General features: G+C 36.9%; 1 protein-coding gene across 2 annotated transcripts in view; it reads right to left on the reverse strand.

Moving 5' to 3' along the window:
• Nucleotides 1-15,390, reverse strand: part of CKAP5 (cytoskeleton associated protein 5) — a 71,508-nt gene that overhangs the window by 24,797 nt on the left and 31,321 nt on the right. For both annotated transcript variants that reach the window (XM_065883173.1, XM_065883174.1), the window contains exons 16-26: nt 14,456-14,641; nt 13,832-13,926; nt 10,735-10,792; nt 10,517-10,642; nt 9,764-9,903; nt 9,458-9,632; nt 8,761-8,874; nt 7,194-7,322; nt 3,063-3,257; nt 2,550-2,685; nt 1,315-1,403 (exon numbers count right to left, since the gene is read on the reverse strand). In XM_065883173.1, the coding sequence (XP_065739245.1) occupies nt 1,315-1,403; nt 2,550-2,685; nt 3,063-3,257; nt 7,194-7,322; nt 8,761-8,874; nt 9,458-9,632; nt 9,764-9,903; nt 10,517-10,642; nt 10,735-10,792; nt 13,832-13,926; nt 14,456-14,641 (1,443 nt within the window). The remainder of the gene's footprint in view (nt 1-1,314; nt 1,404-2,549; nt 2,686-3,062; nt 3,258-7,193; nt 7,323-8,760; nt 8,875-9,457; nt 9,633-9,763; nt 9,904-10,516; nt 10,643-10,734; nt 10,793-13,831; nt 13,927-14,455; nt 14,642-15,390) is intronic.

Raw genomic sequence — 15,390 nt, forward strand, 5'->3', positions numbered from 1 at the left:
AATTTGAATTTAATTACTGGAATTATTATTATTATATTATAAATATAGCAAAAGTCTGCTATTTTTAGTAGGCCAACATTTCTTTCTAGTTCAAACACTTAAGTCATTCAGTCAAAACAAATGTGAGATCATTTATGTGAAACTGCTTCGTAAACTGCAAAAGACTGAAAAGAAAGTTGCATTAAGAACAGAGTCAAAAATACTTCAAAGCACTTGTGATCAAAATACTGAAATAAGCGCTTGTTAAATTTGGGAGGAGGAGAGGGAGAAGGACAGGAAAAGAACAGCTTCACTGGATAGTTCAGAAGATAATTACTCATTTAAATTAACTCACTGAGTTGAAGGACCCAAGCATAGGGAGGGAAAATGAGTAACTAATATTTAGAAGAATGGCCACAGAGTGGCCCTTCTATAATGTGGATGTAATAATTAATGTACTGAATAATAAAACATTTCCTACTCTGCATACTTTCATCAGTGACATGCAGTTAATGAAATAGTTTTCTCCATTTATATTTACTATTAGATTTACTACTGATTGCACAGTTTTGCAATTTTCCTTTTGTAAGTATTAAACAGTCAATTCTTTGAATACAGTGACAAGCTCTGAATCTTGATATAGAAACTGATGACACTTTGCTATGATTCAAAAAATTAGGGCTTCCCTGGTGGCGCAGTGGTTGAGAGTCCGCCTGCCGATGCAGGGGACACAGGTTCGTGCCCCGGTCTGGGAAGATCCCACATGCCGTGGAGCGGCTGGGCCCGTGAGCCATGGCCGCTGAGCCTGCGCGTCCGGAGCCTGTGCTCCACAACGGGAGAGGCCACAGCAGTGAGAGGCCCGCGTACCGCAAAAAAAAAAAAAAAAATTAAATGAAAACACACCCAGGGGATATTTAAGGTTGAGCATTTGAACACATTTCTTTAAATTGTCCAACTGTGCATGGATGCTAAAAGGACTGGTGATGCATCAAATCCCATTGGTGTGGGGACAGAAGATATTTCCTTTTAGTCTAATCAGAACACCTAATATAATGACTTCCTGCCAAATGTAAAGGAAGTTGCCTACTACTGAAAATCTCCCTCAAAGTCCTGGATGACAGAAACCCTGGCAGTAGCTCTTGAGAATAGGAGTCTTTGTTTTGAGGTAACATTAAAAGTGAGACACAGAAACTTGTATAAATAAATACTTTATAATTAGATAATATCAAGAGTAGTAATAATCTTTCATATGTAATATAATCTTTGCTAAAAGAATGACTTAGTGTATAAAACACTTAAAAGCAATTCTACATCTAAGTTGCAGAATTAACATACCTTTGCTTTAGAGGAAACTCCTAGAGCTTTGGCCTTTTTTGGATCAAGCTTGGGTTCTACAGTGCCAGAAACAGAATCTTCAACAGGTGCTTTGAGAAAAAAAAAACATGTACTGTAAACATAAACTCTAACTAATATCACTATATTCTGGGCAGGTTAAATATATAATGATGGTGAGAAAGCCAGTAGTTTTAAATACATCTATTAAAAAAATTATTTTTATTTTATTTTTTTGAAAAGTTTTTTTTAAACAAATGTATCCATTGTTAAAGCACTTTCAGTTAGATTTTTTTCCTAATCTTTTTTCTCCCTGATTTCCTCATGAAATTAATTCAGAAAATCTACATCTCCTTTATCAACATTTAAACTGCAGTTTAAAACCATTTTCTAAATAGCAGTTAAAAAACCTTTATGTTAGACTGATACTTCCTTAAGGGAAGAGTCTATCACCTTTGATACTATAGTAAACTATATATACCATATAGCAAGATCCCAATAAATGTTATAACTGAATATATACTTTGATACCAACAATTTAACACATGTAAAATTTCTCACTTTATAGCAACAATAATTTCTACTCCACTAAACAGAATATTATTATTTTGTTTAAGCAGTAAGTCTAGAAGAGCAGCAGTTACAGATCAGTGCTCTATTTGTACATTTTGGAATTTTAACATTAGGATGAAGAAATCAAGAAATTTCCCTTGAAGAAGTTTAGTAAATATTAGAATGGATCAGCAAACAGCCAAGTGTAGTGGAAGGGGAACTCATTTATGAATGAGTTAAGCAGAGGTCTCTGCTGGTTCAGCCACTGGCTGACTGTTCGGCCTTGTGCAAGTCACTTAACCTTTGGTGTCCCTTACCTGTTAATAAAGAGGGTTAAGCTAGATGGTCCCAATTCTCCTTCTAACTGTAATATCCAATAGCAGAAAATAGTTGTGGAAACCTTAAAAGTAAGATTGAGCACTTGCTTTCTGGAGTATTTCATTGTGATACTCCAAAACTCCTTTTTGGAGTTGGAAATCAAATTATTCATCCTTAAACCCTCAGCACAGTTCCTGGCATAAAACCAGGTAACTTGACAAATGTTTATGAAAGGAGGGTAAGGAGATGGAGGGAGGATTTGGGATCTAAGCCATGAGGAAATGTGATTAAAAAATGAAGGTTTCTATTTCTTTAAGAGTTCCCTTGACTATTTCCTTCCCCTTTAACCCTCTCAAAATAAGAGTTACCTGAGGCAGGCTGGAATTTGGCTGGAGCTGATCCTCCCACGGATTTGGAAGTTGCTTTAGCAGGTGCAGCGGGCTTCGCTGGCATGTTAGCTTTGGCTTTCTCTAACATGGCCAACACCTGATCTTTAGAAGTTGGCTAGGGAGACAATATAACAGAGGTGAGAGGCCACATAAACGATATACTCATTCTATGCTTACTAACAGACCTGCTGTCAAATCCTTGAGCTCCTAGTTTTGAAATACCAATGAAGTAAGGGAGGCAGCACATAGTGCAAGAGAAGTAACACATTATGAAGTCACAGTAAATTAGCTGCCATTCTAGAAGGTCACAATTTTCATCCCTGCAAAGACAGCAGATTCTTTAGAAGTTCTACACTACTAAACATTTTATTTCTGCTCTCACTGGGATTTCAAGTTGAAACTCATAGGAGGTTAATATGATCTTTTGCCTATATAAATTCATGTTCAATATTTTTCTAAATAGCTTTTAACAGCAGCAACAAGTAGTAGTACTTTTAGTTTCCCAGTAGCCTTGGCCATTTTCTCATATCCTAAATGCATCATGAAGAATGGCAAGGCATCTTGGGCCTTCTTTCGCACATCTCCGTTGCGATCCTCTAGGCAGGAATAGAGGTGGGGAACACAAAGGATAAGGTCTGTGGGGGTGGAACGGAGAGTCGGTAGTTTCTCAGCCAGCCAGCCCAGAAGCTGCCAAAAGAAATAAAGACCAGTTACACACTGCACATAGAAAACTGTCATTATTTATGATCTTCAGCTTAATGATTTTATCAGTACCAAACACTGAATTAGTTCTCACACTACAACTTTCCAGTGTGAAATCAGTCATTTCCATTGTCCAATGAAATGATAAACATGCAATGAAGATAATCAGCTAAGATAAGGACACAGTTTTTTGGACCACGTTTGAGCATTAAGTTATAAAGCTTTAATAGTTCTTAATGCATCTTAAACTTTCACTTCTTTTTTAATTCTAAGAACTATTCAGCTAGAGAAGATGCAAAATATTTATTTGATTAGAAGATGACAAGTTCTACCAGGACTTCTGCTTTCTGCCTTACATAGACAGTTTTTCTCTGTATCTCTAAAATATTCGTTTTATTTTTTGTTTTGTTTGTTTTTCAGCCATGCCGTGTGGCTTGTGGGATCTTAGTTCCCTGACCAGGGATCAAACTGCAGCCATGGTAGTGAAAGCAGAGTCCTAACGACTGGATGCCAGGGAAATCTGTATTTATTTTTAAAATTAATTTTTTAAACTAAATTTATTTATTCATTTTTGGCTGTGTTGGGTCTTCATTTACTACGCATGGGCTTTCTCTAGTTGTGGTGAGCAGGGGCTACTCTTCGTTGTGGTGCGCTGACTTCTCATTGCAGTGGTTTCTCTTGTTGCGGAGCACAGGCTCTAGGCGCATGGGCTTCAGTAGTTGTGGCGTGTGGGTTTCAGTAGTTGTGGCTCGCAGGCTTTAGGAGCATGGGCTTCAGTAGTCGTGGCATGCAGGCTTCAGTAGTTGTGGCTCATGGGTTCTAGAGCGCAGGCTCAGTAGTTGTGGCACGCGGGCTTAGTTGCTCTGCAGCATGCGGGATCTTCCCGGGCCAGGGCTCAAACCCGTGTCTCCTGCATTGGCAGGTGGATTCTTAACCACTGCACCACGAGGGAAGCCCTGCATTTATTTTTTAGTTGAGATATTTATTGAGATGATTATATATTCACATGCAGTTATAAGAAATGATACAGAGAGATCCCAGGCACTCTACTCCGTTTCCTCCAACAGTAGCACTTTATGAAACTATACTATAGTATAAACAACCAGGATATGGACATTGATACAATCCACTGATCATACTCAGATTGCCCCAGTCTGATTCTGTCTCATTTGTGTGTCTATATTGCTTTCTCTACAATTTTTTCATGTGTTAGTGTATTCCCGCAGTCAAGATTTTGAACAGCTCCATCCCAAGGATCCCATGTGTTGCCTCTTTTATAACCACATTCACATCCCTCCTCCTACTCCCTAATCCCTGGTAACCACTAATCTGTTTATCCATTTCTAAAATATGAGATTTCAAACTCATATAAATAGAATAATATAGTATGTAACTGTTTGGAATTGGAACTGTCAGCACAATTCCTCTGCGATTTATCTAACTTGTTGCACGTATCAATAATTTGTTTCTTTTATTGCTAAATAGTATTACACATATGGATATACAATAGTTTAAGCATTCACCTGTTGAAAGAAATCTGGGCTGTTTCCAGATTTTGGCTATTATGAATCAGCTGCTATGAATATTTGTATATAGGCTTTTGTGTAAACATAAATTTTAATTTTTCTGGAATAAATGCCCAAGACTTGCTGGGTCATATAGTAACTACACGTATAGTCTCGTAAGAAACTGCCCAACTGTTTTCTGGAGTGGCTATACCATTTTACATTCCCACCAGGAGAGTGTTCAAGTTTTTCCACATTCTTGCCAGAATTTGGTGTTATCACAATTTTTTATTTTAGTAATTCTGATAGTTGTCTGTGATATCTCATTGCAGTTTTAATTTGCATTTCCTTGAAGGCCAATAATGTTGAACACCTTTCATGGGCTTATTTTCCATCTGTATATCCTCTTCAGTGAAATGTCTGTTCATGTCTTTTGCCTATTTTTTAATTAGATTTTTAACTGTTGAGTTTTGAGAGTTCTTTATATATATATATATATATATATATATATATATATATATATATATGTTCTCGATGATAGTCCGTTATCAGACACAGAGGTTGCAAATATTTTCTCCCACTCCAGCCTGTCTTTTCATCTTCTTCACATGGTCTTTTGCAGAGTAAGAGTTCTTTATTTTGATGAGGTCCAATTTATCAAATTTTTCTTTGATGAATTGTGGTTTTGGTGTCTAGTCTATGAATTCTTTGCCTGAAGAATTTCTATATCCTGAAGGTTTTCTCCTATGTTATCTTTAAAAGTTCTATAGTTTTATGTTCTACATTTAAGCCCATAATCCATTTTGAGTTAATTCTGGCGTAAGATGTGAGGTTTAGGTAAGGTTTATTTTTTTTGTCTCTGGATGTCAACTGCTCCAGCATCATCTGGTGAAAAGGCCACACTTTCTCCACTGAATTACTTTGGAAACACCGTCGAAAATTAGTTGCTCATATTTGTGTGGGTCTATTTCTGGGTTTCCTCTTCAGCTCCACCTATCTGTGTCTATCCTCTTCCTCCTACCCCTTGCTATCACAGTGTCTTTTTTTTTTTTTTTTGCCACACAGCTTGCCTGGGGAGATCTTAGTTCCCCAACCAGGGATTGAACCTGAGCCCTTGGCAGTGAAAGCATGGAGTCCTAAACACTGGACCGCCAGGGAATTCCCCACAGTGTCTTGATTATGTTAGCAATTTAATTTAGTAAGCCCTAATATATGGTAGAGAGGTTCTTTCCATTTTTTTCCCTTTGTCAAGATTGTTTTAGCTAGAATATAAATTTTAAAATAACCTTGACTTTGTCTATAAAAAAAACTTTCTTGAATTTTGATAAGAATTACATTAAATGCATACATCAATTATGTATACATTAAATGCACAGAACTGACATTTCTAATTTCTACTATGTTAAATCTTCCAATCCACAAACATGGCATGTCTCTACATCTATTTGGGTCTTCCTTGAATGCTTCATCAGCATTTTTGTAATTTTCAGTAGACATATTTTGTATTTGTTTTGTTAAGTGTATAGCTAAGGATTTCATTTTCTTTGGAGTGACTGTAAACTGTACTGTGTTTGTAACTTCGGTTTCCATATGTTCAATGTATTATAAAGAAATGTGATTGACTTTTGTCAAATGTGATTGTGTTTATTTTGTATCCTGCAATCTTACTGAACTCATTTATTAGTTCTAGGAGTTTACTTGTAGATTTCCTGGAATTTTCTTTGTAAACAGTCATGTTATCTGCAATTATGGATAGTTTTATTTATTCTTTTTCCAACTGTATGCCTTTCATTTCTTTTTCTTGCCTTATTGCAGTGACTAGAACTTCCAGTTCTATGCAGAGTAACAGTAGTGAAAGTGGACATTCTTGCTTTGTTCCTGATCTTAGGGGGAAAGCATTCAGTCTTTAACCACTAAGAATATTGTCATTTACAGAGGTTTTTTGCAGATGCTTTTTTATTTAACTTGAGTAATTCTCTTCTATTACTAACTTACTGACAGCTTTTATCATGAATAGATGTTGGATTTTCTCAAATCCTTTTTTTTGGTCAACTGATAGGATTATATGACTTTTCTTTAGCCTGTTGGTATGATGGGTGACATTGATAGACTTTTGAATGTTAAACTATTTTTATGTCATGATTAAAACCTCTTACTTTACCATTTAAGAGCTCAAGCAAAGAGAAAAATTCACAAAAAGGCTAGTCCTTTAAAAAGTTTTATTGTTAAAAAAGCACATGAAAGGAAAAAAGAAAAGGAAGCACATGAATAAAAAAGCTCCAGGAATTTGGTTTCATATTATTAGCGATTTTATAATGGAACTCATTCTATCCATTCATGTATATTTATTAGGTAGGTCCAAGCCTCTATGAAGGTAAAAGACATGAGTAAAGCAAATCATATTTGTGGTACTAACCTCTTGCCTCAAGAAAGGATTTTCCTTTTTGAGCTCTTCAGAAAGATCTTCCCCCTCCAGCCATTCCTTCATGCCAGTCTGTTCTGCCCAAGCATTCACTGTTGCTAGGGCCGCAGCTCGAACATTGTTCTGAATGGAAGACAGAATCAGTAAAGGTAACACTGCTATGGTTTGGAGGTAGGGAGTGAAAAGCCTGTTACTTTATGAACACGAACAATGGAGGTTTCTCTAAAGTCCACATGAACATACTTGGAACATACTTCATCTTCTTTGAAACAGAATGTAGATCCATGTTGTACTAAAACTCCAAAGTAAATTAGAAACATAAAACTCCAAATTGTAAAGATCCTATACTCAGTTAATTAGGGAAAACAGTGACCTGGGCATAAAATATCATGTTAGGGGAACAAACTCTTAGGTTTTGTTTCCTGAACTTCTGGGGACTCTTATGTCCCTGGTTATCTGCTAAAGAATGTAATTCTACCTGTTAGAGAATTCTTAGTAGTTAGACTGAAATTAACAATTTGATTGAACATTTCTGTTTTTATATTAATTTGCATTCATAGAATGAGAATGACTTACTGACGTGAAAAATATTAAAATAGCTCAATTCCTCAAATTAAATGAATTACACAAAAATAAAGAGACATTCGAATATTCAATTAAGGATAAACATAAGAGCTTGCAACTTTCAATGTGACAAATTCCAGGACTGTGAAACTGCAAATATCTTACTGAAGTACCAGAAGATCCTACTCTAGTAGTTGAGGGAACAGGTAGAAAATAAAATACATGATCCAAAATTTATATGTTTATTCACTCTTTATACCAACACCTTAAACAATGATATCATAATCATAATAGCAACCATTTTTTGAGTACATACTGCATGAGACAGGTGCAGGTACTTTATGTACAGTTGCTTATTTAATTCTGTAAGAATTAAATTTCATAGATAAAAAACTGAAACTCAAAGAAGATAAACAACTTATCTGAGGGTCACAAAGCTAGTAAGTGAGATATCTGATCACCTTAATAATGCCTGGGAGGTAAAAATTTTTACTATTTTCCTCCTAATATTCTCTCCTCTAACAAAGTTTATAAACTGTTTACATGCACTCTTACATGTAAGAAAAGGATTGGGGCTTCCCTGGAGGCGCAGTAGTTAAGAATCTGCCTGCCAATGCAAGGGACACGGGTTCGAGCCCTGGCCCAGGAAGATCCCACATGCCGCGGAGCAACTACGCCCGTGCGCCACAACTACTGAGCCTGCAAGCCACAATTACTGAGCCCACGCACCACAACTACTGAAGCCCATGCACCCAGAGCCTGTGCTCTGCAACAAGAAGCCACTGCAATGAGAAGCCCGTGCACCATGATGAAGAGTAGCCCCTGCTCGCCACAACTAGAGAAAGCCTGTGCACAGCAACAACGACCCAACACAGCCAAAACTAAAAACAAATAAATAAATAAATTAAAAAAAATAAAAATAAAAGGATTATTCTTAGCCCAGTCATGTGGCTGGCCTATTCCAGAACAGAGCTGTGGTAAAAAGAGTCAGGTTTACCTTGCTGTCTCCAAGCACTGTGATGATAGAGATGCCTAAGTTCTTCACATGTTGCTTGATGTTTGGGCCCATGGCTACTGCCAACTGCTGGAGGATATTCAAAGTCTGCTGCACCTGGGTGGGAAAAGCCAACACCTTATGTTCAAACCATTGCAAGGTGTGCTCAAAGTTTTGCAAGTTTGCTGCTATACAGTCAATGCAGTAGGAAGTTTCTGGCCTACTTTAAAAAAATCAGCTCATTATGATACTAATCAGCTTATGAATAATTTTTGGGTGATGGTGTCTCATTTTATCATCAGTTCATAAAATTGGAGTATTAGAATTTTAGACTAGAGATTACAATGCTTTATATTTTAAAGTAAGGTAAAGCCTAGTTTAAGAAAAATCTCACATAAAAATCCAAATTTAAAAATTAGAAATTAACTTGTTTATGGGTATTACAAGCAGTTTTATACAAAAATACTTAATATCAGAGCCCTGTAAACAGCAAGTCTGAGATTCATGAAAATTTGATTAATAAACTTGTCATCTACCAACATATCCTGAGGCACACTTAAGAAATTAAAGGAAGCTATTTCTAGTTCAAAACAATAGAGTGACTAACTCCTTTTTGTTTTTGCTGGTGAAGGTTACTGAAAAGGATCACCTTGCAGGGGCAGAGAGGGGAGAGAAAAAAACAGGCATATATTCTACGTACCAAGATTTTATTTGAATCGTTGAGTCGACCCTTCAAGGCAGTTGGAAGTTCACCTATGTTTGGCTGGATAAATTTTGCTTCATTTATAATACCTGCCACTTCATCTAGGCCTTCTTTCCTGATCTTCCAATTCTTGTCACCAATCTTAGACACCAACTCTGAAGTGATTTTATCACTGAAAAAAAAAGAATCCTTAATTCCAGATGCCTAAAAGAACAATGATGTCACAGAAGTACCTTGACTGAGAAACAGAAGACACCATTAAGAACTAAGTATAATACATCAAATAAATCATTAGCAACAAACCTGATTTCTGTCCTTGGCAAAAGATCCACAACATCATTGCCCCCATCATCTGGTTCGTCTCCATCTTCTCCTTCATCTGTACCACTTGTACTGTGTTTGGAAATCCCTCTGGTTGGAGCAGGTGGGTTCTGTCCCTGCATCTACACACAAATAAGTCAGTGAGGCTAATGAACTTGATGAAGAATACGAGAGCAAACTGGTTAGAGAATGGTACCTGTGTCAAACTTTCATATTCCTTCATAATACTTAATATTCACACAGCACATATTTTAATTCCTACTTAGATTCCAATTTTGAGACTATGTGACAAAAGATATCTTTATACAACCTATTAGAATATGACTTCTCAATCATAAAGCTGTCATTTGACTTGTATGCCCAAGACAATACACAGCAAGTCTGCCAAAACTTAGCAATTTCAATTAGAAAGTTTATTCAAGGAAGGTCAAGTTTCTTTTTACTTAAAAGAAAAAATTTAATGTTATAGTTAGTGTACTTTTGGAATAGGTAATACATTCAAAATGTTTAATATTCCAAAGCTACAAAGGGGAAAATGTCCCATCCTATACTATAGCTACCTAGTTCTCTTCTTCACAAAGTCATCTATTTCTTATGAATTCTTCCCAGGGATACCTTATACATATAAAAGCAAATACATACATATTCTTCATTCCAAAGGGTTAAAAGTTTAAACTTAACTAATATAAGCATTCTCAAGTCAACTATGGATTGTATCATTTGTGGAATCTTTACCTTCTCAAATTCTGCATCTATCTGGGATAGGAGGGCAGGCTTCTCATCCTCAAAGAACATTCGCAAAGAGGGACCAACGTACAGATACATCACGCCAAGCAAGGTGATGGCAGAAGTCCTCACAGCCTGGCAGAACAAAAATAACTTTTCAGATCAGAACAGAACCATAAAGATGGCTGTACTTACTACTCTTCCTATACATGCTGGTATGTACTCACTGGGTTTGTTGCAGCAAGAGCTGTCTTCACATTGCTAATGAAAGCTTTCACGTTCAATCTAGAAGAAATGATACTTAGAATGAAAAACAGGTGAAACCTCAAAATACTCAATGGAGTTTTATAAAGCCAGACTCTAGAACCAGCTTCCTTTAGATATGACTTGAGTTTCACCTATTCTCTTTCTACACTCATTTAAAGTAAGCTTTAAATACTATCTATATGCATTAGATCAATCCAGTGTTGATCTCTTTCCTGAACTCCAGATTCATATATCTGACTGCCTTTGTGACATTTCCATTTCTATGTCTAATAGATATCCTACATCTGTCAAAACCAAACTCCTGATTGTCCACAGCCCGCCCCCAAACCTGTTCTTCCCATAGTCTTCCCTATCTCAGTAAACAGCCACTTCATTCTCCAGTTGCTCAGGTCATCCCTGACTCCTCAGAGTCACCCTTGACTCCTCTTCTCTCTTAAGTTCAATATCCTGCTTAGTTCTACCTTCAAAATATATTCTGAGTCATAATACTTCCAAGCCATATAATTTCTTGACAGGATTATTTCAGTAGCCTTCTAATTAGTCTCCCTGCTTCTGCCCTTGATCTTCACTATCTGTTCTGACTGAATAATCCTCGTATTATTCTGCTCAAAACTATCTAATGGTTTCCAATTTATTCAAAACTTTCAGGCCCTACACAACCTGGGCCCCGTTCTTTCTTCAATCTTTATCTCCTACCACTCCCTACTCCCTCACTCTTCTACTCCAACTGCATTCTGAAGAACAATTACTCCTTGCTATTTTAAAATATATCACGTGTGCTCCTGCCACAGGGCTTTTGCACTTGCTGTTCCCTTCGTCTAGAATGTTTTTCTCCCAGGACTTCCCTAACCACTTCCTGACGCAGTGGTTAAGAACCTGCCTGCCAGTGCAAGGGACAAAGGTTCAAGCCCTGGTCCAGGAAGATCCCACATGCCGCGGAGCAACTAAGCCTGTGCGCCACAACTACTGAGCCTGAGCTCTAGAGCCCGCGAGCCACAACTACTGAGCCTGCGTGCCACAACTACTGAAGTCCACGCGCCTAGAGCCCGTGCTCCGCAACAAGAGAAGCCACTGCAACGAGAGGCCCGCGCACCGCAACGAAGAGTAGCCCCTGCTCACCGCAACTAGAGAAAGCCTGCGCACAGCAACGAAGACCCAATACAGCCAAAAATAAATAAATAAAATAACTTTATGAAAAAAAAAAAATCTTGGCTTTGCCACTTTCTAACTGTGACTTGGGCAGATCACTTAAGCTTTCTGTGCCCTAGTTTCCTCATCTATAAAAGGAGAGAACAATACCTCACATGGTTTTTAATGATGATTAAATCAAATGAGTTATTATTTAGAAAGTGCCAGGCATAAAGTAAGTCTATAAAATTTTGTTAAATAAAATACAATAGTTCCCCCTTATCTGGGAGGGATACTTTCCAAGACCCCCCAGTGGATTCCTGAAACCTTGGATAGTACTACATATACTATTTTTTTCCTATACCTATGGAACTATGATAAAGTTTAATTTATAAATTAGACACAGTAAGAGATTAGTAATAATAACTAATAACAGAATAGAACAATTATAACAATATTCTGTAATAAAAGTTATGTGAGTGTGCTCTTTCTCCTTAATCAATTTTTTCAACTCTACCAGAAATGCAGAGGCTGCTTCACTGGCAAACGCAGCCTCTCCTGTAATTTTTACATTTTTCAGTCCCAACCTGTTTCTGAATCTGTGTAGCCATCCTTACTTGCAGCAAATGGCTTGGTGTCACTTGTTTCAGGGGAATCCCTTACTGAAATCTTCATAGGCTGCACGCTTTTGGGTGGAACACATTGCCATCAGTCATGTTTTCTTTCCGTTTATGTCTTCCACCCAAAAATTCAATGCCTTTTCCATCTTAACTAAGCACTTACAATGTTTGCAGTTTGAGGTGCAACAGTGAAACTCACGAATTTCTTTTTCCTTCACAATTTATGGATAGAAGATTCTTACTGTAGATCTTAGCAACCTCAGCATGCCAGTTTTTTCTTTCCTTACTGAGTTGAGAACTTTCACTTTTTCGCTTAAAGGAAGCACTTTACAACTTATTTTTAGCATATCCAAATTGCCAGCATCTCTACTCTTGCACTTTGGGGTAATTTTTTTTTTTTTTACGACTTTTTTGATGTGGACCATTTTTAAAGTCTTTATTTAATTTCTTACAATATTGCTTCTGTTTTATGTTTTGGTTTTTTGGCTGCGAGGCATGTGGGATCTTAGCTCCCTGACCCAGGGATCGAACCCACTCCCCCTGCATTGGAAGGCAAAGTCCCAACCACTGGACAGCCAGGGAAGTCCCATGGGGCCATTATTAAGTAAAATAAGGGTTACTTGAACAGCAGCACTGCAATACCACAAGGATCAATCTGTAACTGAGACAGCTACTAAGTGACTGATGGGTGGGATACATTGGACAAAGGAATGATTCATATCCCGGGCAGGACAGAGTGAGATCTCATCCTGCTACTCAGAACGGCCCACAGTTTTAAACTTATAAATTGTTTATTTCTGAAATTTTCCATTTAATATTTTTTGACTGCAGTTGACTGTGGGTAACTGAAACTGTGGAAGGTGAAACCACAGATAAGCGGGGGACTACTGTGAACAAATGTGATCAATAGACAAATAACTTTGGGAAAGAGTGGGTTAAACAAGTGTCTCAACTGCAGGCCTTCTGAGAGCCTTTAATTTTCCAACGTGCACTATAGATCTCTAAACAAGTGTGATTTTATATAGTATTTTCCAAATGTATTTGACTAGAAATCCTTGGAACTGGCTTTTCTGTGGGACAGTTACAAATACTTGAGGAAAAATAACTTAGAGAACTCTAAGTATTAGTGGATATCAAAATGCAGGAGCACAAGCCAATATAGGCTTTTCAGGAACAAAGGTAGTCTTGTTTAATATAAATTATAGACAATCCAGCTCTGGCTTCTCAGAAATAAGCAGCAATAGCTACAACAAATATAATCACCAGTTAGAGACTGGCAAAACATGCACTTGATTTCTTTCTGACTTACCCAGAAAAACCAAATTCTTTTATTGCATTTGATAGCCAATTCAGAGTTTCTGACTGATTCTTGGGATTCTTCTGTAAGAAAGCCATTGACATAACCTGGAGTGGAAAAACAAACATACAAAAAACCAAAACAGATCTGTGTTTTCTCTCATATTTCTCACAGAAATATAACTTGACATTAAGGCAGTAGTAGATTAAGCGTGGTTTTCCTGATGCTAACACAACTGCAAGAATGCCTTAGGAATGAAATATTTAATTTACACAAGAAAATGAGGTAAGTGACAGAAGTATTAAAAGCATTCTCACAGTATTGTACATCAACTAATACTTCAATAAAAAAAATTTTTTTTAAAGGCAATCTGGACTGTTTATAACTTTTCATTAGTGGTCACTCTGGATGATAATGTCTTAAGAGAAAATTACTTTCATTCTTAATAGAATATTCTTGACTAAGACAATTTTAATTATCAGGCAACAGTGCAAAAATTACTAAAGGTAAAGGTAAAACAGTATCAAAAAAGATTTTACTTGAGAAGAAAAGAACTAAAGTTTAACTAATAACTTTAAATTAAAATTTGGGAAAAAACTGGGAAAACTTGAGGAAAGAGAGCTCTGTGTCACTAACCTGTTCAGCTGTCCATGGCAACATACAAGCTTCTGCTATTGCTGTCATAGCTTCTTTTGCATTGTTCCCACATTTCACATCTCCAATCTTGTCTACAAGGCCATCTAAGACAATCTGAGCTGAAGTTTTGGAAAAATTTCCCTTCTGGGCAATCAAAGCAACTATGTGAAGCTTCATTTGCATCACCTGAACAAGGATAAGTATCAGAAAGTTATGAGTAAGCCAAAGACATTTTTTTTCGCAGGGGTGGGGCGTGCCACACGGCTTCTGGGATCTTACTTCCCTGACCAGAGATTGAACCAGGCCCTCGGCAGTGAAAGTGCCAAGTCCTAACCACTGGACCGCCAGGGAATTGCCCAAAGACATTTATTTATTTACTTATTTTTATAGCAGCCTGAAGATGTAACAGCTGAGAACATGACCAAACTAAAATCAAACTTTAAACCAAGAAACAAAATAATTTTTATCCTTTAATTGTTATCAATTAATGTAGCTGACAGCTAAGACAGAAAAAAAACCAGTGTTTTAAAATATTAACAAGCAATGTTACCACATGAAGTTTATGAATTGAAAAATATAATTTCTATATTCTCCTTCTCCTATGGTTATCTGCATATAGTACTGAGCATACATCCTGAAATACATAATAAAATGACCATACTAATTCAGAGTTCCTACTAGAGTTGCCCACAAAAAAAATTACAACCCTCGTGTACACACACACACACACACACACACACACACACACACCAGAACTTGAGAGATTTAAAGAATTTGTAGATTTTTAAGTGGAAGAATGGAAGGAACTGTGAAAAACAATTTAAAGATATTAATGTGGTGATGGCAGATGTCTGGGACTTCAGACACTTTTGACCAAAAATATTTCCCTTTGTCCTGTTTGAATATTTAAATAACAAGTGTTGGAAAGGAAGTAG

Source organism: Phocoena phocoena, chromosome 8, assembly GCF_963924675.1.
Source record: "Phocoena phocoena chromosome 8, mPhoPho1.1, whole genome shotgun sequence".
NCBI classification, from domain to species: Eukaryota; Metazoa; Chordata; class Mammalia; order Artiodactyla; family Phocoenidae; genus Phocoena; species Phocoena phocoena.